Below are 26,447 nucleotides of genomic sequence, written 5' to 3'. Positions count from 1 at the left end.
TTCTTGTCCAAGGTAAGAACGATGGCTCCATTGGAGGGAAGCAGTACTTCAGATGCAACCCAGGCTACGGATTGCTGGTGAAACCAGGCAGGGTGAAGAAGGCCCCCGGGCCAGCCCGGCGGCGCAGCGCCGGCTTGAGGTTGCAAGGAGGAGTCGCTGCTGAGAACAGGAAAAGTGGCAGCTTCTCAGGGTCAACCTCCAACCTGGCCTCACTCACAGCCCTGGCAAAATCAGAAGGAGGATCCACGTTACGACCGGAGAGGAGCCAGAAAACTGCAGAGAACAGGAAATCCTGGGCAAACTGAGATGGTCCTGCCTGCCTCAGCAAACACCCTGCAGCACAGCCAGGGGAGCAGGTCTTTGGGAAGCTAAACCAACCCTGTGAACTTCTAGTTTGTGGCAAACACTAATGAAGGGGTTTTTTCTCTGCTTTGGATGATTGACGTGTTAATTCTTTGCCTTGTCATGGTGCTGGCTCCATGTCTTTCGTTTCCTATTACAAATTGTGACGCTTCCGGCTGTGACTGATGGTAGCTGGTGAGAGCTGGTGGTGGTGGGTGGGTGTAAGCTGTGCTCTCTTCCAACTTTTAGAGAAGGAAGAGACACATAAATTGTTGAAATTATGGTGTGGCATTCCAACAGCTACAAAATGCTACCCACACACCGGTGCTTCTCTTGGTGTGACTGGCAATTAAAAAAAAAACAACAACAAAACCTCCCTAAAATAACAGTTTTAATTCTAATTTTATAAGATATGTGGCCATATCACATAATACATGGTGAAAGGGCAAGGTTAGAAGGATTCCAGACAAGCAGAGAAGGGAAAGTAAAGCTTTATTTGGCAAAAAAAGAACCAAAAACTCCATTTATTTGAAAAACCAACAGCTCTTTGGTTATGTGACCTGGGACCAGTGCCTGTTTCGGTTACTGTGCTATCATCCCTCTCTGTGGAAATCAGCACAATCTTTCTAGTTGATTTGTTGGGAATGGGAGAGGACCCATGACCCCCTCTGTAATATTTTTGATCCCTTTTCAGGAAAGAGGGGAGTTGATTAAGTTTGCTGTCTGTAATCTGTTTAACATGTGCTCTCACCATGACAGGATCCCCTCTCTCACTTGCCCCAAAGCACAGCAGGACCTTCTTCTCGTTGGTTCTCTCCTTTGGGCCAAGAGGGTTTTTGCAGATACCAGCACTTCGTGCTTCCATGTTCCCACCCAGCCTTTGGATTTTTACCCGTTCTGTAAAGCCAGGGGGTCTCTGTCCTTGTAACGGGATTAACCCAGCCTATTTATTTTTATTTATTATTTTTAAATACGAAATGATTGCGCTTCACAATCACCCACCACCTGATGTTGCACAGAGGAGCTCCACCAGCACCAGTCAATCCAAAGAGGAGGTGCCTCCCTCGCCAGCTCAGCCGTCCCAGCACAACAAACCCCGCTGAACAGAGGAAGGGTCGTCCCCAAAACTCTTCTCCCTCTTGGAAGTGGGAGGTTTGGGCTGGCTTTTATAAAACTTTATTTTATTTTTGGTCACCCTTGCTAGTTTTTAACTGCCTGTGGCACAAGTTAACCTGTGATGACTCTATGTGGGTGTCTAGCTGTGTGTGTGCAGACCAACGTGCACATGCTCATTTTCTAACAAATCAAGAAAGGCCACAGACTTTTATTTTCTGAGCTGTTGATGTCTTGTTTAGTCACCACAAGGGGAATGGACAATTTGAGCAATAGACGTTTTATCTACGTGGGGAATATTTAGGATGCTAAATTAATGATTAAACTCTAATACGTATCTAGTCGCTGGTCGTGCTGCATGTGAGTATGTAAGTGCCTTAGCCATCTGGTTCAGAGGTCCAAGGGAAAGAGACATTGCCATCAAAGGAGATAGAGTTGCTTAGCAAAGGAGGTAACTATGCTGATTTACTGTAATTAATATCATTTATGCAGAAGGAATAAAATTAAAATAGAAACTAATCTGTAGCAGAAATAAGCGGGATGGGTTACAATGCAGCATGCAGAGTACTGCCAGGGATTCGTGTATCCTTTCAGCTTTGTGTGAATAGTTTCAGTGTTTCTGAAATTTTCATAAAGAAATCTCAGTCTATAACATGTACAGACCAGCTTTTAAAGAGATTTTTAGTGTACAGTTTTCCCTCCTTTTCCTTTGCACGAAGCTCCTGTCCGTTGAAGCCAAGAGGACGGGAGAAACACGGTAGCAAAGAATTCAGACACTAAAATCCTGGTTTTTAAAATTGTAACTTTTTATAGACATGACTCATGCCACAAAACGACTTTGTTTGGGGGTCTGATGAGTCTTGCTGATGAAAGGCCACCTGCTAATTTAATATGATGCCTCTTTTACTGCCTTGTAAGTTTTCTAAAATCCATCTTTCCTTTTTTTCTAATTGCACTTTATTCTGATGTGCTGCAGACAGTTGGCTAATGTGAAACAGCCCCCTCACCCAGAGTTGTGCTTTTCAGTCTCAGCATTTCATTGACCGGATTTAGGGATATCTTTAAAATGTGTTGATGTTTGCTAGGTGGCCCTTTTGGAGGAGATATGAAGGCAAGAACCTGTCCAGGTACTTTTGAAGCCTCTTTCCTTGCACCACTGTCTCTGAAGACTGGAGTTCTGTGGGACGGATGCAAAGGTACCGAAGTTGGAGGAGCAAAAGGGAAGCAGGAGGCAGTTGGGTTAATAGTTCACTGTTTATGCCACCCACTATAAATTCCTCTGGCTGTATTTGTCCTACAGCTCTGTCCACGTAAGGATGTGTTTCAGTGTTTGCACATGTGGAGCACGTGGTTGGATGCTGCAATCGCCTGATAGGGGGTGAATTTCCCCTTCCCCCCACCCTCAGTCATGTTACAAACCCGTGCTGGGCCCATTGAGAGGGGATTGAAGCGTGGTTTGGACAGAACGTACTCGCTGTCTGCTCTGGGATAAATTGTTCTGGAAGCAAACATCTTAAATATGGCAGGTGTGTTTTGAAACATCAGAGGATGATTAGTGTGACAAAGTGGCTCCATTAACGGAGATGGTTGACTTTGGTGGAGGGAGGATTTTACTCATAGCTTTTGGTTTTTACCATCTTGTTTGACTTTTGAAACTAAACCTCTCCTCAAATTTCACCCTGACACCTGCCCCCCAAATGAAGCCATCCTGAATGAATCGCCCTGATGTGACACAACCTCCAGAAAGCCCAACAAGTCAAATCTGGCCATGAGGATGTTCTTCAAGGATTTCTCTGACTCCCTGCTCCTCACCCCAGCTTCCCTGGGCATGTGAGGTTTCTTCTAAGGATGTTTTCTAATATTTTGGCAGAGTGAGTGCACATCCCTCTACTCAAAGCCATCTGTTACTTTGCACCAGCTAAGCTGACTAACCAGAAACCAGTTTAAAACCATAATGAAGGTTATATTTATTTTTTATTGATAACATTAGAAAAACTCTACACTCAGCATAAAGGAGGAGGTGCTCTTAACTGGAACTGCCAGCAACTGAGGCTGGCATGTTAATAGCTATGCATATTTTCCAAGATTTTAATGCACTTTATACAGGGGAGGAGAATATTTAATGCAGGAACTGTCATTTGTAGCGAGCGTCTCATCTTGTGTCTGCTCGGTGGTGCAAGTTGCTTTCTGCAGCCCTGGAACTGTGGGTGGGTCTCACGTTCTGAGTCTAGAAAATTGTGTTGGTGGGTGGGAAATGTAATGGTCTGGACCTGTGTCCTCAGCTCTACAGGTCCTTTCCTCCTCACAGGGCGCAGGGTTCAAAGTGTTGTGTTGTTTGCTCCGAGTCAGCCAAGAGGATGTTATTTTTTGGAGGGACTTTCTTGGGTTTTATTTCCTGTGTTATGTTCAGCTCTCAGTGTTTTGGTCTCTGTGTCCAAAATAATACCTTTTCAGTTCAAGGACCTTGGGTCTTTGCTGTTTAATGATGTAGATTGAGAACTAATAGAAACAAGTTTTGTGTGGTAATACTGCCCGAGTCCTTAAGAAGAGAGTTTTGCCTGTGGTTGAGATGGAAGCTGCCCCTGAGGTGGGATGTTTGCACTCCTATGCACCAAGAAAACCCCCAAGGTCCTGCCTGTCAGTCATGACAACCTGTATGAGACGAGCCTGCTTGTTGAACAGACCTGTTTGTACTGTCATGGACCTGTTGAAGGGTCTTTGCTGTGTTGATGCTCATGTGATCCCTATGCTGGTACTGCCTGTACTTTGCACAAGAAGTCCAGTTCTCACAGTGCCTTATACCTGGATCTGCAGCCCACACAGCAAGGGGCTGGGTTTCATCCTGGCCCTGGGGCTGTGCCTGGCTTTTAGGAAAGGGAGTTCATGATAAGCAAAGGTGCAGACTGGTCACTCCACAGAGCACCCTGGACCTGGGGTCACAGATGAGTGTCTTGTTCCTGGCTCTCCTTTATCTGTCTTTGGTTTTCTGCACTCTCCACCCTCCTCCTAAGCCCCTGGTTGTGTTTCTCCTCCCCAGGCGAGGCTGCTGCTGCCAGCCCTGGCTCTCCTGGGCTCAGCCACCAGCAGAGCCTCCTGGCACAGCCCGATCCTGGCACAGCCTGGGCCTGGCACAGCCTGGTCCTGGCTCTGGCATCCCAAGGCCACTGCGGAGCCAGCAGGGACGTGGCTCAGGGCTCCATAACCCCAGCCAGGGAGGAGCCTGGCTCAGAGCGGGAGGGTGTGAGGAGGACATTTCCCCTCCACCGGCCTTCCCTGCTTGACAGGAGCGGTACTGTTGCTCAGCAGAAGGCAGCTGCTCCCCCCCTTGCATTTCCCTGCCAAACCCATTTGGAAGCCGATCCAGGAGCCGCGCTCCAGCCGGCAGGGTGTGAACTGACGGGTTCCCACCTCACCCCGGGGCTCACTGGAGACATCCTTGTCCTGGGGCTGTCCCTCCCTGCCCACCCTGCCCCTTGCAGCCAACCTACATTTTGCTTTTTCCACCACCGCCACCACCCTCTGTGTCCTGGGAGAGCCTTTTCCAGCTTGTCTTTCTGTTGATTTCTGTAAATGTAGTGGGTCTGTATATAAAGAGTGGCTGTTCACACTGTGGTATTATTGTGTCGATCCATGTACTTTAAATGAGCTAAAATCCAAAGATACTTTGTAATGAGCTGTAAAGTTTTTAATTATTTCTGTACAATACTAAATTACTGTAATATTGTATTATACATGCAATGCAGCCTGCAGTACCTGAATAAACATCTTTTAGAGCCGAGAAGTCTGCGCTTCGTAAATCCCATTTGTATCACCACAGTGTTTAGATCTAGAATCCTTGGAGTTAAAAGGGACCTCTAGAGATCATTCAGTCCAAGCCCCCTGCTAAAGCAGGATTGCCCAGAAGGCATCAAACAGGACTGCATCCAGGTGGGTTTTGAGTATCTCCAGAGATGGAGCCTCCAGAACCCCCCTGGGCAGCCTGTTCCAGGGCTCTGTCACCCTCATAGTGAAGAAGTTTTTCCTCATGTTCAGAACTTCTGTGTTCCAGCTTGTGCCCATTGCCCCTTGTGCTGTCACTGGGCACCACTAAAAGGAGTCTGGCTCCATCCTCCTTACACTTGCCCTTTAGGGATTTACAGACATTAATCTAGTTTCCTCTGAGTCTTCAGGCTAAACAGTCTCAGCTCTGTCAACCTTTCCTCATGAGAGACACTCTGGGCTGTTGCCCGCAATTTAGGGACCTTCGCATCAACAGACAGAAACTCTTCACTTTCCCTCCATCCTCCCTTCTCAGGAAAACAGCCCTTTGCCTGCAGCCACTCAGGTGTGGGAATCCTTGTCACAGACCATGGGTCCATGGAGCTCCTGAGGCAGGGGAAAGCTTTCTTTTAATTGTCACTGATGACATGGGGCTCCTGAGGGGGAATGGGGAAGGACCCACATGTAGAGGCACAGGAGTGGCATTGATGGGGCCTTTCCCCCATGTGACCAGGTGACAGCACAAAGCTCCTTCCTGAGGAGCAGGTCCCATCACTGCCCTGGGCAGAGGGTGAAGGACAAAGGCCTCTCCCTGCTTCACTGATGAAAACCAGGAATGCAATAAAGTGCCATTTGGATATTAAAAAAAACAACCAACCAAACAAAACCCAACACAAAACAAAAATACCAACAACAACACCACCACCACTACCAAAACCAAAAAGCCCAACAAATACCTGCTGGAGCCTGTGCTTTGCAAAAAGCTCCACTTCCAGCCTATTTTTGGATCTTGCCCCACCCCCAGCGATCCAGATGGTAAGGGTGCATCTTTAAGAAAGGAAAAAACAAACAACAAATACCAAAACAACCAACCACGTGTCACAGGTTGGTGGCCAAAGGTGGGGGGGGAAAAAAAAAAAAAAGTATAAAACAAATAAATATAGCTATGTATATGTGTCCCTATGCAAAACCTACCCAGTCCTCCTCTTGGCTCCTCCAGCCAAACTCCAGCGCCTCTGTTGCTGTCACCGCTTGACTGTTGTAGCAAAGGGCTTGAAGACGAGGACAATGAAAGTGGTATAAATGTGAAGGAAAGGGGGGGGGGTGGGGGGATGGGAAAAGCTGTTCTTTGTGGGGTTGTTTTTTTTCCTTTTCCTGCTCGTTTTGATCGGTACCTTTTAAAACCAGCTTTGGCTGAAGAACAGAAAGCAGCACAGGGCTGCTGAGCAGGGAAGGTGTTACACCCACCTCCCGGGAAGAGCCAGGTTGGAACAAAGTACAGACACTTCAAAAGACTCCTGTGCTTCAGCCGAAGGTTGTTTTGTTTTTTTTTCAGAAGGTAAAACATTAAAGGAAAATGGCTTAAAGAGAGAGGGAGAAAAAAGAAAACAAACCCAAACAGCTGTATTTTCATGCACTGGTTGCAAGACAGCACTGATAAAAATATCCTTTGCTAAATGAATTTCAGTGGGAATTGTGGAATCAACACAGTGTTTGTTGCTTAAAAAGAAAAACAAAACACCACAAAGTAAACCAAAACCACTCCCCAAAAATAAAAATCCAAGTCAAACCCTGCCAGTTGTTTCCAACATGAAGCTGTATTTTGGAGAAAAATGTTGCCAAAGAGCAAAAAAACAAAACAAAACCCCAACTTTATCTGGCGTGGGAGTTTCAAGGACATTTTGCTGCCTTGAACCACTGGTTGGTCCATTGGGTTTCTCATTGCTCCGAGGCCCTTTGAGCTGGCAGGGGTGGCTGTAGGCTTCCCCACCTGCAGAACAGCCCCCCAGCAAGGCAGAAGAGTCCCTGGGATCTCTCCTCCCACCACACCCAGGGCCCAGCACACAGGGAGACGTTTCTGCCCTGTGCTGGGGCAGCTCTGGGGCAGCAGGGGCTGGCAAACATGGGTTGTGGTTTGGCAGCACCTCGTGCCTGCAAACAAGGCTGGTGCAGAGCAAGAGGCTCCATTAAACACTGGTGTGACTCACCAACACCTCCATGCCTATGGCAGGTCCAGTCCCACCACCACAGCCCCTCCTCAGGCACCAGCAGGTGTTTAGAGTGAAGGGAGAACCTTCAGTGCTGTCCCAGGTGGTTTCACCCAAGGTGTGAGCAGCAAGGTGAGCATGGGGCAGCTTTGCCAAGTAACAGGCATGTCTTGGTGTCACAAGGGCCTGGGAGGGATGTTGCAATGTGAGGAGTTTGTAACTTGTCTTGGGTTGGTTGAATTTAAATTTATCAGTTGTGGATTTTTTAGTTTGCTGATTCACCTCCACTACATTAATTACAGACATTGTTAATCTGTAAGATTACCTTTCAGTGCTGTGCCCAAACCCCCAGCCCATCACACAGCCCAGCAGCAGGACACCCTCAGCAGCAGCACCGCAGGGAGGCTGCAGCCAGGGCTCTGCAGGCAACGGGGTCAAGTTTTTCAGCTGCAGGATCCAAGTTGTCCTGACCACAAATTTGCAGTTTTCCTGCCTCTATGCTGCACCTCCCATGCTGCAACCTCCTACTGCCTCCCAAGACTTGTGCTCCAGCCCCTTCCCCAGCTTCAGTTTTAATATCAAATGGTCCCACAGTCTGCTCCCTGCAGCCCCTCAACAGCTCCTTTGGCATTAGGATGGGACTCAGTGGTCCTTCTCAAGGCTCCTGGAGCCTGGTGGGAGAGGTTCGCAAAAAAGAAGGGCACCTTCTTGCCTTGCACATCTTCACCCCTCCCAGAGACCACCCATACAGGAGACAGAAGGCACAAAGACTTTAAGTCTTTCTCAAAAAAGTTAGCATTTTCTACATTCACTAATTTCTCAAGAAATTTTAGGTCTTACTCACGTCCAGGGCCTCTCACGGGCTTCCACACCCAGGCAGCTTCCCACAAAAAAGGACTAGAGAAGAAAGGCAGCATTGTTGAGTTATACATTTTTATTTTCTAATAGGTACAATACTAAAATAAACACAAATTAAAAAAAAGTTTTATTAAAACAAAACTGTACAAAAAAGCAGTTATACTACATTTTAATTACAGAACAGTCTACTGTCCAAAAGGCACTAATCCAGAATAGGAGATACAATGATACAGGACTCATTTTAACTATTTTAATCAATACAATAGAGCACTTGTTTCTCTGTCCATTCACATATAGAAACAAGGATTTTTGCTACAGTCATTACACATTGTTATAAATATGAGCCCTACATGTCAAGATGCAGTATCGCTCTCCCTGGGCCAAAATTCAGTTCCAATAGTGGTAGAAATAAAATGTTATTAAAAAAAGAAATGGGAAGAAAAAAAAAAAAAAAGGAAAAAAAAAAGAGCAAAGGGCAGAAGGGAAGAAGTGGATACTCCACACGTTCACAGTACCTGCCGCTGGAGGAAGATGTGACAGATTGTATTAACTCTCACCTGCATTTCAGAGATGGGAACACTGGTGCACACAGAAAGGACCTCAGGGTTTGCCTCAAGGGTCTGAAGTCTGCAGTGGAACTGGAAGCTTAACTTCCACCTCCTCGTGCCCAAAGTTTTGCATCATTTTTTCCACTACATCCTGTTTTATCTAACTCTCCTTTGAGCCCTCTTTCCCTGGACAGTTCTCCACTCTGTAATGGGTAACAATTCCAAAGTGCACCAAGGGAGAAAACCCATCACTTTTCTCCTTGCAATAAATGATGGACCATCAGCATCTTGCAGGAAAATGCAGTGATTTGGGGAAGATTTTAGAATATTCTTCTTAAAAAATCAGTATCTTTACTAAAAGGGCATCCAGCCATTAGGAGATGGATCTCATCCAATAAGAACAACTGTTCATAGAGCAATGGACTGAACAGTCATGAAGCCACAGAGATGCAAGTGGCTCATGTGCAGCTCCTGCCAGGGATGGAATGATGTGTCTGAAGTGGCAGAGGGCAAGTTAACAACCTATAACCTTGCCAACTTGCCCTCCTGAAAGCAAAACTACACCTGGGCAACACGCAGACAGTTGTGGGGAACACGAGCTGCCTGCAGTATCTCCCTCCATCTTCCTCCGTGGTGGTGTTACCTGAGATTCATCCCCTGTGATACACAGTACTGCTTCCTTGCTCCTTTTTTTTTTTTTATTTCCCATAAGCAACTTCTTAACACAAAGATTTGTCCATCCTACTCAATTTCCTTTTATTTTCCCCCCTCTGAAATTTCAGGCTGAGGCCCAGTAGCAAAGAAGGCTGGTGCAGACAGCATGCCTGGAGAACACCTGTGTGAAGAGCAACCAACCAGCACACAAATATTTGGCATTACTGTTTAGAGCAATGACACAACATGCCCGTTAAATGCCAATGTGAAAGATATATTCTTTGATATCTTCTTTAAGCTGAACAAGCAGCCCTTGTCAAGACCAGGATCTAGGGGTATCTGCGAGGTCTGGTGATGATGTGGAGTGATACCCAACTCACAGATGGTGGCAGAGGTTTAATGCACGGGTGGGAGAGAGATACTGCACCTTTGGAACAGTGTCATACACATAAGACAAAGACAGGCATCTGGATGTTAACAAAAATAAGTAACAAAGAAATATGATTAAACAAAATCTCTTCTCACATCATCCTATACTACATCCTCCTTCTGCTTAGCAGAAAATTGTACGTACACAAAAATACAAATACACAATTTTGTAGAACAGTCTGATTTTAATATATTTATATATATTTATATTTATATGAGTGGCAGGTTAGTTCATTATATAGAGCTTTTTGCACTTTTGGCTCATATGCAACAAGGCTTTATAAATTCAGCTTTAGCTTTCATTCAGGTTTTATAGCTTCTTGAACATTTGTTTTCACATTTAAAGCAGCATCCAATTTTGCAAGAGGAGTTGGTGGTGGCTACAGCAAGGATCAGGTCAAGAGGTTATTTGGAGGTTGGGGGGGAGGGGAGGAGAATATACATTCCAGTGTGTGTGTGTGTGTGTGTGTGTGTGTGTGTGTGTGTGTGTGCATGTGCTAGTGCTCATGTAAAAAAGAACAGACTGTGAACATACGAGTCTAGGATACCATGTTTACCTCTTGAGGTAGGCAGAACACCTACAGCAGATGAGACACAGGTGCCATTTTCGTCAGGGCACATGGCAGGAGAAACAAAGACACGAGTGGAAGGTGCTGACGGAAGAACGTACAGACACGGAAGGACCTGCTGGTGACCAGCTGAGGTGGGACACAGCTCACCTTGGCCTACTGATGCATTTGGTAGACAGGTGAAGTAACTACAGGCGACTGCCAGCCATCCAACACACACAGTTCTACCACTCCAGCCACGCTCACCTGCCCTTACCAGAGGCGCAGGGTTGATGTGACGCCCCTGCCCCTGACCAAGGTGACAGTGGAACCAAATTCAAACACACAACATTTTGAAATTAAAAACACGACTCCCCAGCACTTTGTTTATGGGGTTTTGCTTCATTTTTTGTGCCTCTGATACTGTTCCACTGTCGTTTCACTTCTAGGTTTGTAACCCTCACTACCACATTCACCTTTTTTCAATCACCACCACTGTTATTGGCAATCACTTGGTTTAGGAAACAAAAATCACTGTTACAAAGAAGGCATCTCTCGAGCGGGGAGGTGGTACAACGCCCAACGATCCCTGTGTGTTACAGGCTCCACAAATACTTCATTTTCTTTAGTACCCCAGCAATAGATTCCCATTTGATCATTGCTTATATCAACACCCATCAACATCCTACAAGCTCATTTTCTCTTCCCTGTAAGAGAGATGTCCTTATAGCTTTACTTGCCAATAGTAATTTCCCAGGCTTTCCCAACTCATACCTTATTAAGTTGTCACGAGTGAAAACAGTATTTTGTTAGTAGTGAAAAATAAAACATCTACATGTGGATTGCTTTCATTTTCTGAATCCTTAAGTGGTACTAATACATCTTAATAGCGATCTGTTATTCCTTTTACTATAGTCAGAAGAAATTCTCCTTTAATGCAATTTTTTAAACTAGCATTGATGTCTATCTTACTTTTTTCAACCCACATAAAATTCTCATGTATGTTTACAAAATTATAACCACCTGCCCACAGTTTGAAATAATTTTAACAAAGTGTTTAGCAGGTGCCACTATTATAAGCCTAGAAATAATTAAGAATATAGGAAGCAACTGCCTGTGTGATTCCAAAAAGGGGTGATTAAACATGTGTATTAGCTTTTTTACCCAGAACCTCAGGTGATTATCCAGAGGTGTGTGTTTAACGCACAAAGCTGTTTGTATCTGCAATCCAAGAGACAGTTTCCTACTGAATCCTGGTCAAGCCTCTCCCTCTTAACTGTCATCCCCCATCCCACCCACCCCCACCCCCAGATCAGAGATTGCTAAGGTTTGGCTGAGAAATGAGATTTGTCCAGAAGATCCCACCAACAAATGGAAAACCAAGGGGGGCAGGATGAAGAAGGAGCAGAGATTTCTTTCCAGCAGGATTCTGCAGGGCTCTGGACTCCCACCACATGCCTGGAGTTGTACATGCAGAGGGGTCTGCAGGGAGGGCTCTTAAGAGGGAAATGAAGTCTAATCCTATTCCTCCAGCTCACTCTGGAGTCCTGTTACTCACTTAGGCACTTTTTAAATTGACACTAAGAAAAAAAAAAAAAGTTAAAAAAAAAGTACTGCACATATTTCACACTTCCCAGGCTTTCATCAGCCTTGGGAAGATCATAAAGACCAAGAGGGAGACAGCCAAAGCGATCTGTCAAGAAAATAGTGCTCCCCGTGGACACAACTGACTTTTATTTGTCACCCTTTGATAGAACTGCTATTGAACTAAATCTCATTTAAATTTGTAATTCCTGTATTATCTTTAATGTCTTACGCTGGTTCTGTGGCATGACAACTCCACTACCATTTCAGATCTGATGTCTGACTCCCAAAGAGACAAGGTGATCTCCCAGTTTAAGCCAGCAGCACAGAACTGGTTTGTACTGGTGTGCAAAGTGCTGTCCCATAACCCTGGAGAATGACTGGCAGCAAATCCAGAGGGTTAAGATCCAGGAAGATGTTACTAATGGTTCAGCTAGAGCCAAAGGCCAGGTAAAAGGATTTTTGCTTTTGAGTTGGTGTTGCAACAGGTGATGAAACAGAAAATCTCTCCCTCTTGAAAGAACAAACAGGGCTCTGACCCCAGAGGACCCCCAAAGTCACAAGCTTTAGTTCAGCACAAGGCTCCAGATGACATTCCAAAAGAGGAAGAGAAAATCCAGTGGCTAATACTGAAAGATGGGAAGTTCAATATTCAAACTCTGCTTTCATTATAACTCTTCATTTGGAAACGTAATTTCACATTTTGCCAAACCTCTTCAAATCAAAAAGAACTTTAAAAATAATAACAAAAAGCTACTCTGGCTGTAAGAAGTGATCCCAAAACCTGGGTGAATCAAGTGACAGAGGAGCCAGTTAAGTACACAGTAAAGCTATGCAACATCCACACATCCTCTTCAAAACCCTAACGTTAAAAAAGCAGGCAACAGCACATTAACCAAGAAAAAACAACTGCCCCGATTAAAACAGCTTCCAAGCGCAAGCAAGACACAATAAAATGAAAGAAAAAAACACCACTACCATGTCCTTCTCTGATAACCATGGTCCAAAGTCTTGGAGCAGCCTTACTTCACACAGGAGGTTTTAAGTGAAGAACCTGCTATAAATTGACTGAATTTATGAGCTATTTTGTCTTCAATGGTCAGAGTAAACAAAATTTTTCATATTTACACTACACTGTGGACAATATATATTTGGACTTCAAGTAAGCAGCTGATACGGCACCACCTAACGGGCAAAAGAAAAGGTGAACATCTCCTGACTTGGACAAAAGTGGTATTATTGGAATTAATAATGTCTATAAATACACTGCTTGAAGTTGTGAGGGTAATAAAGTGCCTGTATGGGAAAAAGAGAAGGAGAAAGAAGGGAAAACAGGGAAGAACAAAATTAAAATGGTAAAAATCACCAAAGACTGTGAAAGGGGAGAAAGGGCTCAGAGAACAACAAGTGAGTCCTACCAGGAGTGGGAGAGGCAACAAACAACCAGCACGAAGAACTCAACAAAACAGATAAACCTGAGGACTGCAACTGTGTGCAAGACACCTCCAATTATTCTGCCGTATCTGTGCTATACCTGTATTTTTGCAAGGAAGTTGACAGAACATTGCCAAGTATCTGCTGAAGTGCACAGCCCAGTACCAGTCTTCCTACTCAAAAAGACAGTCCAAGTATTAATAAAGAAAGATTACACTTCAAAGTTACTACTTCCCTGATTTAGATTTACTAATTTAAGCGTCAAAACTGAAATGACGGAAAGGAGCAGGGCTGCTGACTAACCCTGCTGGAAAAACACGAGCTCTTTTGGGCAGCAGAAAATTCAGAATACTTCATAAGACTAAACCAAATCTAAGCTTCAGCAGTACACTGGATTGCTTTTTATTAGCATGAAAATAACATGTATCCCTTAGTTAGAGAGCGTAAGAGCAACAGGTTCAGGTCAGAGCACTTCAGTACAAGAAAAACACTGGTAAACCCAGTAAAATAGGATTATCAGGGTGTGAAGGAGCTTGGATGAAAGATAAAAGAAATTACCTCTATGAAAAAAACTGAAGTTTGGGAAAATAAGGTGTGACAAACCCAGTACCAACCAGAATCAACTTCAGAGGAAAGTGAATGGCTCAGAGCAGGTGGAGGAGGTATAACTCAAAACACTTGTCTGGAATTCCTTCAAGGAAATACAGGCTCAGTGTAAGAAATAAGAGGAGACATCACTTTAGCAAGAGAACTTCTGGTGGCTGTGATATTTTTTGAAGCACTCTGGCAAGTGATTAAAGTATTTTGTAAAAAAACCAACAGTTGCTTGAGGCACTGTAGCTGAGGAAATGGTCATGACTGATCAAATTTTTTCCATGTGGAACAGTTTACATGTTGAATGTTCTCAGGTTAGAAAATATTGCCCTTAAAAACTGAAAATCATATACCTGAATGTCTAATATTATGAAGAGGAACAAAGAATTTAGGATTAGAAATTCAGACTGATCATGGCTTTGGGTTAGTGGTTGGGTTTTTCTTTTTGTTGTTTATTTTCAAATTAGAAGCAAAATTAACAGTTTAACAGAATAATGCTGTTCCAGAGCTACTTTAGCTACTGAACACTGACCTGCATGAAAGTATGCATCGTGGTGTCAGTGAACAGACAGACTGAACCTGTAAGATACTGGAGCAACTCTAAGTAATAACAGCAGCAAACAGAAACCACCAAAGTTATCAAAACTACAAAATCAAACAAAAGTTTGATTCCCATTATGACAGAAGTAAAAAGTATAAAAAGATACTTATCGTACATAACTAGAACTTCAGGTGGTTTAGAGACATAAGGCACAATATGTTCTCCGATGGAAAGTCATATTTTAAAAGAAGTTCTTACTGCAGAGAACCCCTCTAGTACTCAAATATCTATAAATTATTAAATACTATGAACTGGTTTTAACGGTAAGATTAAAAGACAAGTCTACCTCTTTGGAATCATAGTTTTACAATTAAGGCCAGAAGGGACCAGTCTATCACCTACAAGGAGACCCTGAACATTAGATGGCCTCCCAATTTCTCATGCAAACTCCCTATCCTATCTGCTTCATCCAATAGGATGAATGAACAATCCTGCCCTTCCAAAGGAAAAAAAAAAATAAAATTAAATTAATAGTCCCCTAAATGAATGTGTCTGCCTTTACCATAGAGCTCTTTACAAACTTTACTATTTGTAGCCAACAGATTTGTAAACATAAATGGAATATTTTTATTTTTTTCCTCAACACATTTACAATATCTTCTTAATGTCCATATCTTCTTGATGGATACTTCCTTGACTCTTAACCAGACACCCTGCTGTACTGACACGCAACTGTCCAATAAACAGCTGTGGCCCAAGATGGAAATGTTTAGCTAAACCAACAGGCAACTACCCCTGCAACAGACAGAACAAAAGCATGTCTCAAACTGCAGTAACAACTCCTAAACAAACTTTATAATGCTATATGGTGTGCTTTGACAACATGTTGGCACAAAGAAACTTGTGTGGAAGATTCCAACTGCTTCAACTCTCTTATCAATAAAGTATCCAAGTTCGCTCTCCTCAAGTAGTAGTTACACACTTTGTGCAATGCACTCAGTCCTTCACAGCAACATGTGGAATTTCTTTTTTGCCATTCTGACCCCAGTGTAGCTCCACCTAATCTCTCTGTCTGATGTGTAGAAAGGTGGGATGCTCCTACTGCTACAATCCACTCTGAAATTCTATCAAATCTTTTGAGCAGAAGAACAGTGGCAAGGGAAAGTCTGTATCACTTTTGGTCTTGAAAAGATCTCCTTACTTGCTATAGTACATAAATGAACTGGCTTGCACTCTGGTATAGCAAAACCTGGTCAGTGAGCTGATATTCTGAGTTCCTGGCTCTGGTTAGCTCCTGAAGGGTATTTTCACTACTGTCACTACAGTCCTGTCAAAGAGAGATAGCAGCAACTTTATCAGCAGGCAGACTTGGGAAAAAAAAAAAAAAAAAAAAATATATATATCTCCAAAGTCAAATGTGCTTTGAGGAATGGAATATATGCTTAATATTCTTAATGGAATATATTGGGTGAGAAATATTAATTAGTAAGTTACTTTCATTATCTCTTTGCCCTCCTTGAGTGATTTGACAGATAAACTTTGTAAGTAAAATGTATTTTTAAATCTCAAATGATGTAAAACATATCTCAAAAGGCTAAAGTCAACCTCTTAATTAGAGAGATGGGTTATTTAAGCTACATATGCCATCTTGCTGTAACACATGGAAGACTTTAGTTAAAGAGAAGGAGTGGGGAGTAGAGGATAGGAAGGTGAACTGAGGCCAGTGATAGCAGCAAGTTAACATCTGAAAATACATGTCCTAGGAAAGAAGTTGCTGCCATAGCTACTGTGAGTGTAGTGCTGGAAGAACTGAAGTACCCATGACCCACAGGTCTGTTCTGAACCACAGTGACATTGGATGAGATTTACACAAGCTTTTCAGTACAAAGAAGCTGAAAAGTAACTGAAGGATTTAAATTAAGAGCCTACGTAAGTTAAGTCCTTAACTTCTTCTGCAAGTCTGCTGGATTTCAGAATCTGCCAATCTTCCTAAGTTGGACTAAGAGTCTCTATGCACATCTTTGCGTACCAAAACACTCCAGAAATCAGTCTGATAAATACTACAGCAGGAGAAAACCACTACAGAAAACCATGGACAAGAAACTTACCGGCAAAAATGGAGCACAGGCTCTGCAGTCCTCAAGACTGGCCAATGGAGAATGTTTCTCACAAAAATACAGAATAAAAAGGCACGTAACTCCCTGTGACAGATGTTTTTTTAAACTCTAGCAACATGAGAAAAAGATTATAAAGTTAGTTTAGGTCACCACCATATATCCTCTCCTATCATAAATGGCAGGCATACTGTTCAGCCAAGTATCCGGTTGCAGCCTATTGTTGAGATTCCTTCAGACAAAGGGGAGTTATGTCCTATCACTACACCATGCTAAATGCAACAGGAGACCGCAGACAGCTTGAGGGCAACAGGGTTATATACTTGGCAATGACTGCTGATAAGGCTTCCAAACCAAGACACTGTGAAGAACTGGGAGCACCACAGTAGAGCCAGTTACATCCCCTGCTTCAGGAACCTGGGGACAACAGTCCAATTGGTCCCCTCTACCCATGGGCAGGGTGAAAACACAGGATGAGTAGTTCAGCAGAGTCCTGGACCATAGATCCTCTTCCCTAGCACTACAACTCTAAAACAAATCAAGAGGTAAACCAGAACCCTGGGTAATCTGTAACCACGCTGCCACACATAACCTAAGTGCCTGTTTTGTTTCTAAAGCTCACTGAGAAGCAATACATACATGGGGCGGAAGGGAAGAGGGGCAGAACACAAAAGCAAGAGAAACAGCTTTGCATAGAAAACCCAACTCAGTTTCAATCTCTGCTGTTGTAGGTTACCATTAGGAACAGGTCATTATTTAAGTATACAAAGTAGCTGTGTTCCAAGTGTCACTAATAACAGTGGTATTAAAGAGAATTAGGGGGCGGAAGATCTTCTGTTTTCAATCACAGAAAAGACAGAAATCCTTTTAATTATGACCATGCCAATCCACATCTTTCTAAAGCAGCTAATTACATGTCAGGAGGACACCCAGTCATTCAAAAGAACTGCCATCTCTTCTACTGCCATACTCTTATGCATTTATCCTACCCATCCCAATTACCCTGGCTGCAGTTTGAAAGGATTTAGCAGAAGTGAGCTGGATGTTTTGATCAGCAGAATACACCCGCTTCCATTTAAAGGCGGCGGGAAGAGGGAATAAATGGCAGAGAGAGCCTTCTGCCAAGCCATCTGAGTGAGAGATGCACTGTACACACAGAAACATCAAAGGCCCATTACACAGTTCACTCCAGTTCAATGGTTTTTTAGTTCACTCGTGCTTAAGCTGATGGCCAGAGCACTCCAAAGCTTGCTGGAAAGAATGGGAAAGAGCACAATATATTTGCTTATTTTTTCCAGAAAGCTACAGCTGAAGTACAATATAGATTTTCATAAAGACAGTGTGACAGAAGAACCTTAACAAAAACAGAGACTCGTTTGCAATGATCATTGTAATTGTGCCAGTATCACCTTAGCTACAGCCTCACCTATGTTCAATGGACACCTATGTGAAAAAAAGCATGAACAAACAATTCTAGGCTATTTTAAAGTGTTAAAACCTAAGGCCAAGGTTAGTGATGAACGACTCTTGAGATGCTTGCACTTTTCTCCCCACCTCTCTGGGGCCACTGAGATTACTTTCATTTATTTTATTTCATTTATATTTGCTGGACAAAAACCAGCATCAAAATGCTGTCATCTTACTGACAAGTCCACAAAACTACCAAGTCCATTCCTCTAGTTATAACACAGTTCTCACAAAGGAGAAAAGTACTTTTTGTGTATTTTAAATTCAAATTTACAGCTGCCATCTCTAGAAAGCTTCTTTTTTTTTATTATTTTTTTTTTCATTAATGTGCAACACCTTAAGTCAGACAGTTTAAACCCCTTATATCAGACAACAGTAACAGATGCTAAAATGTAGATTTTTGGGCCATGCTTTTCATCTTGCCAAATGCCTGTTGGCCAATAACTGATTCAATATCCTGAGTAAGTTATCCCAGCTACTAAAAAAAACAGCCCAAGGGGGAATGTTTTGCTTTGAAATGCCTCTGTAACTCTTCTTGGGAACTGCAAGGTACTTTTTGGTCAGGCCATCAACCTTCCCTTCCAAGAAATCACAGTGAAAATGTCTGGCTCCACAAAACTCCAGTAAATTAGCCAGGATCACCGTACAACCCTGACTGCTGCTTTCAAGAAACACACAAAATCTTCAGCTGTCTAATGAACACGTTAGGTCACTGACACATAACACAGTTTTCAAGACCAATCCTGCCAACAAAGATTCCTGCCAAATGATAAAAGCTACACCAAACTCAATATTATTGCCTACATGCTTAAGACTTTGATCAAAATAATATTAGCAAGTTAAATAACTTCAAAGAATGCAAGAGCTACTTGGGTGGGAAGCCTTGTCTAAAATAAGAGTAAAGTTTATTTTGACAAAAAAAAAAACCCAAACCTAGAATTTGCTGGTAATTATCCAATGAACTTGAAAGAAGCTGATGAACGCTGAGGAACGAGGGCTGTACAATGATGTAGCTGGGGTGGGAGGAGGAACATAAACCTCCTGGTAAGAAAATTATTACCTGAAATGAGCAAAATTCCAGGAATAAAGAGGAGGGAATCTTCTCCTACTAAACATCTGCAGTTCTCAGCACTATGGGCAAAATCTCACACTGAATCTTAGTAATTTACAGAGAGAGGGGTGAATCCAGTTTTGTAGTTTGGATTGCACCCAGGGAAACAACATCCTGCATTAAGTACTTTAGGGGCAGCGATTTTGAATTTTGAAAACTCTTATGTTTTTATCTATGAAAAAAATAAAATATGTTTCCTTATGAAACCTTGTTACAACTACCACATGTCTCGGTGATTCAATTACCCCAGGGAAAGGCCAGCACAATGTTTGCATTTTACTCCTTTGCAAGTAGCATCTCATTGGAAAGGGCAACTTTATACCACACAGGGGAACTCAAAATTTCCTTTCAAAATAACATCCAAATCAGACCTAAAGTCTGCCTAGTGAAGTATGTTTCTTTTTCTTAGCAGTGGCCAACAGCAAGCACTTGAAGAAAAGGAGGATCCAAGTGAGTTTAATGTGACTCTTTCCAGTCACACCCTTTTCAGCTTCTGATAATCACTAAGTAATGATTTACTGAACCAAAAATTTCTAGTTTATCATAGTGGGCTTAAGTTAACTACATTTTTTCCTCTAATTTGTGGAAATTTTTGCCTGCACTCACAGCAGCAAGATAACGAGAAATCCTCAGAAACAAAGGCAAAAAACTGACCTACAGCACAAATGTTACAAAAACATGGAAAACTTACCAGTCTGAAGTTAGGCAATGAAACAGACAGAGTAATTGAAATATCCCTGAAGAACTGTGTAAACAGAGCAAATAATTAATGAAATTTATTACTTATGGCTTTGATCGGAGCCTGGAGCCAGACCCTGCAAATAAAGCTCCCCTCTCTTAGTAGAATAGGAAAGTTAACTATGAATAGTAAAACAGGAAAAAAAAAACCAAAAAAACAAACCAACAAACAACTACTACAAATTAAGGTAATTTCTTTTAACAAGTCAACATGTATTGATCAGAACTAGGAAATTGCTCAAACTGAACAGGTTTGTACAGAATCATGGTATAATCTAGGTCAGAAGAGACCTCTGGAGGTCTCTAATTCTACACTGTCCAGTTGAGTTTTGAATATCCCCAAGGATGGCGTTTCCATTGCCTTCCTGGGCCACTGTTCTACCACTCTCAGTATGAAAATATTTCTCTTTGTATTCATCTGAGATTTTCTTTAATGCAACTTGAGCACACTGCCCCTCACCTTTTTTGCTGTTCACTGAGAGGAGCCTGGCTCTGTCTTCTCAAAACTCAACCATTAAGATAGCTGAACAAAACAACACAGGATATCCCCCAAACCTGCCTGAATAAGCACAGCTCTTGCAATCTCTGAGCACAACATGTGCTCCAACCCTCTCATCTCAGCAGCCCTACAGTGGACTCACTCCTGTCCAACACTGCACACAGTTTTCCAGAGATGATCCCACAAGTGATAAGCAGAGGGGATGAGTTGCTTTCCTCAACCTGATGAAGGCTCTTCCTAACGAGATTCCTTAATTGCTAAGAGGGTGCACTGCTGACTCACAACCAACTTGGTCACATCCAACATATCAGTAATGAGATTACAATAAAGATGTTTATAGAGCATTTAGAAGATGCCTCTATAATGCCAGGGCATCAACAGATAACACATCTGCTCATTGCTATGTCAACTTATTTTATCAACTCATAATGCCATTGCAAACGTCTGTGATCTCATAATTCAGCACAAACCTAAGAGAACTACAAAAAGAACAACCCAAACCAAACAAACCCAAACCACAACAACAACAAAAAAGAAGTGGAGGTAGAAACTGTTGTTTTAAGAAGACTGTAGGAGACAACAACTCAAGTATAAGGACTTATGAGCGACAAAATAACAGCCAGAACTTACTCTACAAAGTTAAAAGCCATCTGTGCCCGTCACAGAAGAGAAGCATCTTAAATAATTTCTTCTCTATTCACAGAACAAAAAGGTAGATCTGGTTTGCCATCAGATTCACTTCAAGGGAACCCACATGAGAACAAACTGCAGTTAACTGCAGATTGGCTACAACAAATTGCAACTGAATTGCAATGCTACAAAAATAAGGCTTAATTTTCAGGAAAATCCAGAAACCAAAGACAACTCCCAGATTGCAGAAAAAAACCTTGAACAAAGGCTAAATTCCAGGACACTCCACCAATTCTTTCACTTACTCTAGATCACATGCATTTCTCCTGATATAATCACACCAGCTTCTGTTCCATATTAGTTAATTCATGTCAAGCCAAAAAGTTATTAGCCAAATGCAAACTGTTAATTATGAACTTTCGGAATAGAAAATAGATTGCCATGAACATCCTGGTAGCAGCTGAAGTCTTACTCTTTCCTTGTACCTCTTGATGGCCAAAGAAAAGCTAAAGTAAACAGGGGAACTCAAAAAGCGACACCATGGAACCGAAGTGTCTCATTCTCCAGTTATTTGCTATCTTCTCTGGTAAGAAGATGGTATTTAATGACAAGGAGGATCTGCCCATCTTCAGTTGTTCACAAGGGTTTTAACTGTTTAACCTTCAGATAGAATATTGATGCACGATGAGAGCAGCAGCTACCTGACAGTTGCAACCAGAATTAAGGACAGATTATTCTACATTAGATGGTACAGACACACAATCTCAGTGGCATTTTGATTCTGCATCACATGAACCCATAATTGGGACACAGAAGTTCTAGTACTACTTTTATTCTTCACTATTGCTTTAAAAAGGCAATGCTTGAAACAATGACTTTTTTTTTTTTTTAAGATGGTATAGTAAGCACTATTTCTCTTAAAAATTGCAGCTGTCCAACAGTTTGAGTCTGTTCTTTTTAAAATGAAACAGCCAGAACAAATGGTGGTGGCAATCCCAACGTAAAGAGGCCATCAATTATTAAAATCTCTTTACTATAAATCGTGGCTGTTGCTTGTCAGCTTGGTGTGTGACTGAAGTGTGAATAAGTAGGTAAAATTCCACTAAGGCTATAGTTTGCTCGATCATTCTGCTGAGCAAAAATAGAAATAAATACTCTCCCCATCCTTTCACTCCTTAGTACCAAAACATTCACACACACATTAAGAAAAACTGCAATGGTGCAATGGTCACTGATCCAATTCCTTTCTTTCCTGAGTCTGCCCTGATGCTACTTAGGAATTTGCCTACTCAAGAAATGCAATAAAACAGAAAAAAAAGACTGCTTCGCTCTGCTTCAGCAATCTATATCTAAGGAAAGCACATAAATTTTCCAATGAAATCCATAAATGAAAGACGAGGCCAAGCCCTACCTATATATATTCAAAGTCAGAGAGACAAAGAGGTGCCAACTCTGTGCCCTCTGAAAGCACAAAAATCTCCTCCACACTTACCTAAGCAATTTTCACAAGATTAACAGATGTAAAGATGATCCAGTTAGCCTACGCCTTGACAGGGTTCAGGCTGGCTAAAAACCTGCTGAGGAGCCACATTTTAGAAGTTCACAATGCCATCTGATAGTTAAGCATGAGGAAGGGATGAGAACAAGCCAAGTAACAGTAACTTCCCTTCGTTCCCTCCACCTTTAGATGTGCAGGGGAGAAAAGGGAAGCACATCCTTCAGAGTAAGCCATTTTCCCCTTTTTAAGCTATTCCCACATAAACTGGGAAGACAAAACCGGAATGTTGTGGAAACTCTGTGTAAATTTTGATATATCTATATACCAAAATTTACATAGGTTTTTAATTTTGATTTTTAATGTAACACAGTCCTGCCCGTCTCTAACACTTCCCGTGCCGTTTCCATTGAAATGTTTCCTCTTACCGGCAGCAACATATCATTTTATCAGGATGCCAGGAGATCATTTCCACACAATGCCAGCAGATGTAATTTTCTTAGATGCACACACAGTTCATCATTTAGATACTAGATGACAAGGTGATCGCAGGGTGACTCTGTAATGCAAGTTTGCTGTTTGGTATTTTGAATTCCCAAATGATAAAAAAAAGACTTATCAAATATAAATATCTTTAAGAAAAAAGTAACAAAAGTGCTACATATGATCAAGGAAAACAATTCCATTAGTTTCTGCTACTTAAAGTAGGTTTGCTTTACAAATATTACCACATCCATTATCAGTATGGCTTCCAATTATTAATTAAATTGCTCGTAGCAGTATAGCTTTCTCACATCTTAACAAGAACAGAGTAAAGAGAACACAAAACATTCACACCCCATTTCTCAGGTAAGAGATCCTCCTGCCTTTAAACAAACAAGCAGAAGTTCATATTTAGGAGAATACTTATGCTATGATGGTTATCTAGCAAAGGTCAGATGCAAAAGTTCTCCAATAAACTTTCAGGCTAGTCAGGACATAGGCATTAGTTACACTGATGTGTAAAAATTCACTCACCCATTTTATGACCTTAATACCTTCCTAGAAAACATTGCTTTTGAAAGTGGCAAAGTGGAGAGGGGAGGTGGGGACAGAAAAGGTGAGAGGAAGAATAAAAGGTGAGATTGTTAATGACAGATCAATAGAGTCTAGACCTCTTCTGAGCAGGCACTGCCAGCCATGCCAAATAATGAATAGTGGTTTTGAGAAGTGGACTGTTGTCCATTAGACATTCAGCTATTTTTTATATGATCCCAGGCTGGGCTTCAACCATGGTCCCAGAGGCAGAAGGCAGGACTTATCCACTAAGCCACGCAGCTTGTGAGAGTAGAGGATGTCTGTGTTGAATATGTGAACATCAACCCAAATGTGTGAATGTGTTTCCAATGGACATTCTCAGCACAGCACCCAAAAGTATATCAAGTCACTGTATGACCAGTGAGGCACGGCTTATTGCAGCTGGAAATCATTTATTCCCATGCTGAAGTGGGGTTTCTAGTGTTCTTTTTACTCTCTGTTGATACTCCCGATCTGATGTCCATCGGCCCTGTGCCACTACCTCAGCTTGCATCCTTTCAGTCTCAGAGAAGGAAAAGCGTACAGACTACTTTTTTAACACGATCTCTAAGGGTATCCAAGATTTTAAGTGTAGCCTAAGACTTGTAATTGAGGGCTGTCTAAAATACCTGGAAGCACTTCGAATGCTAAGACAGAGCAGCAAGATTTTTCTAGCCACTGGGGCTGGGAGAGGGAGGTTGGTTGGTTGATTGATTATTTATTGGGAATTAATACTGAGAGAGTATATGCAAAGGCTGAGGGCACCATGCCATCTTCACAGAACAAGACCCTAACAGCTAACTGACGTACAAGAAACTGCAAAGTTATACTGTAAGAACACATATTAAGGACCGAGGAAAGTCTGCTAAGGTGCTACGTCTAAAACTAAGTTACGTCTTGCTTTGACCCTCCCCTTCCTTTGTATCAGTCGTCGTCTAGAGCCTCTGTCTTGATCTCGTTGGCTCCTTGCCGGGCCAATGCCAAGATGGTGTGGTTTACTGCTGCCATTTCCACAGCTAATGAGATGGGGTCTTGATGGTCACTATGGCTAGTGCTGTCATCCTGTGCATGCAGAAAGGAGAAAAGAGAAGCATTGTTACTCCGGGAGTAGAAGACTAGTGGATATGACCAGTGTGTAAAGTAATGGACTTAGGGGCAGAGCACTGCAAGTTTGTTGCAGGGTTAGAAAGTGAAAGGAATGTATACAATTGACTTAGGGCTGATTTCCCTCACTGTGCAGACAAAAGGCAGGCAGGGCAAGGACTGGCATACCCGATTTTCAATTTGAGGGAGAGAGGAGAATATTCTGAGGAAAATATTAAAGATAAAAGTGATATACAGGTTTTGTCAGGAGGTCAAACTAAGACAGGAATCATTACCCACTGCACAAATTAATGCCATTCCTACATTTTGAAGCCTGCATACAGTTCTGATCATCCCATTTAAAGAGGACACAAAAGAACTAGAAAAGGTAAAGAAAACAGCAACCCAGGGGAAGAGAGGCATGGGGAGGCTTCCTTATGAGGAGAGGCTAAATAGGCTCAGGTTGGAAAAGAAATGGCTGATGGTTGATATGGTAAATGTTTATTACAAATAATTAGTAAGTAGAGAGCAACCGTCCGTGGCTTCTCATGATCTAATAAGCTAGGGCACTCACTGGAATCATGAGGCAATATATTCCAAAGAAGCAACGGGAAGCACAGCTTTACTTATCATGGTTCAGCTGTAGGACTCACTGATTTTTAGATAAGACAAAAGTAAAAATAGTTTTTAAAAGGGGGGGTTAGACAAGTTCAGGGAAAATTAAGTCTACTAGGAGCTATGAAAAATGGAAGTGGATACAGTGCCTGACTCAGGAAGCCTCGCAAAACTACTGACTTTGAGAAGCTGGAAGTTACTATAATACAATCAATCTATAATTGACCTGTTCTTTAAAAATACTTTTTCCTTAAATAATACTATTGACCTCATTCAAAAACAGCATACAAACCTAGACTAACCTTTGATCTGAGCCAGTATCCTGTGAAAGCACTGAGCCCACACAGGTATAGGGAAAAAGATTCTGAAAAGCTCCTAGACTGGTAAGAAAAACTATGCATGGATTTCAGGGGCTGCCTTCTACAGGTGCATAACAGCCATGGTCTTTAGCAGACCTGAAAGTCTGACAATTCTAGCACAGATTTTATAGTGAGTTGTCCATGTTTCTCAGTTTGCATCAGAAACAAGGCCTGGTTTTCAAGTGTTAGAAGGAAAATCAGCAATATCCAAACTGTAATTCCAGCTATTAAATAAATGATTCTGGAGCTTTGTGCAAAATGACAGTGTCTTTCCTTCTTTAAAATGGGGCACTAATACTTACCACACGATGATCTCACTTAAAAAAAATAAAATTATATACTTACAGAAAGAAAATTATAAACATTTATCAGTCTTCCAATAGCCTTTAAGTGATGGACTTGTGAAATTTAAAATATATATTACATATTTTTAAATTAAGATGACAGGTGGCAAATGCTGAGAGGGACCAAAAAAAACAGGGTTTGGTAAAACCCTGAAGTTATTTAAAGGAATGTTATCAATTCACAACAAATGTCAAGCAAATATTGTGATATCTACACACTCTCAGGTCCTCTAAGCAATTACTACCACCATAAGAAATATGAGGTCCCGACTTCTGGAGTTTCAGACCCATCATCAGTATTTAGATGAACTTTGATGTTTTAAAG

General features: G+C 42.1%; 2 protein-coding genes across 17 annotated transcripts in view; one reads left to right on the top strand and one right to left on the bottom strand.

The window, feature by feature from the left end:
• Positions 1 to 5,236, top strand: part of KIF13B (kinesin family member 13B) — a 135,606-nt gene extending 130,370 nt beyond the window's left edge. For all 7 annotated transcript variants that reach the window (XM_051614376.1, XM_051614370.1, XM_051614372.1 and 4 more), the window contains one exon: positions 13 to 5,236. In XM_051614376.1, coding sequence (XP_051470336.1) covers positions 13 to 305 — 293 coding nt within the window. In that variant the 3' untranslated portion in view covers positions 306 to 5,236. The remainder of the gene's footprint in view (positions 1 to 12) is intronic.
• Positions 5,237 to 8,337: 3,101 nt separating this feature from the next.
• The window catches only part of HMBOX1 (homeobox containing 1), a 128,854-nt gene continuing 110,744 nt past the window's right edge, over positions 8,338 to 26,447 (bottom strand). For all 10 annotated transcript variants that reach the window (XM_051614387.1, XM_051614392.1, XM_051614395.1 and 7 more), the window contains one exon: positions 8,338 to 24,783. In XM_051614387.1, coding sequence (XP_051470347.1) covers positions 24,646 to 24,783 — 138 coding nt within the window. In that variant the 3' untranslated portion in view covers positions 8,338 to 24,645. The remainder of the gene's footprint in view (positions 24,784 to 26,447) is intronic.

This window comes from Apus apus, chromosome 3, assembly GCF_020740795.1.
Source record: "Apus apus isolate bApuApu2 chromosome 3, bApuApu2.pri.cur, whole genome shotgun sequence".
NCBI lineage: Eukaryota > Metazoa > Chordata > Aves > Apodiformes > Apodidae > Apus > Apus apus.
This window is presented reverse-complemented; position numbering and strand designations above follow the sequence as displayed.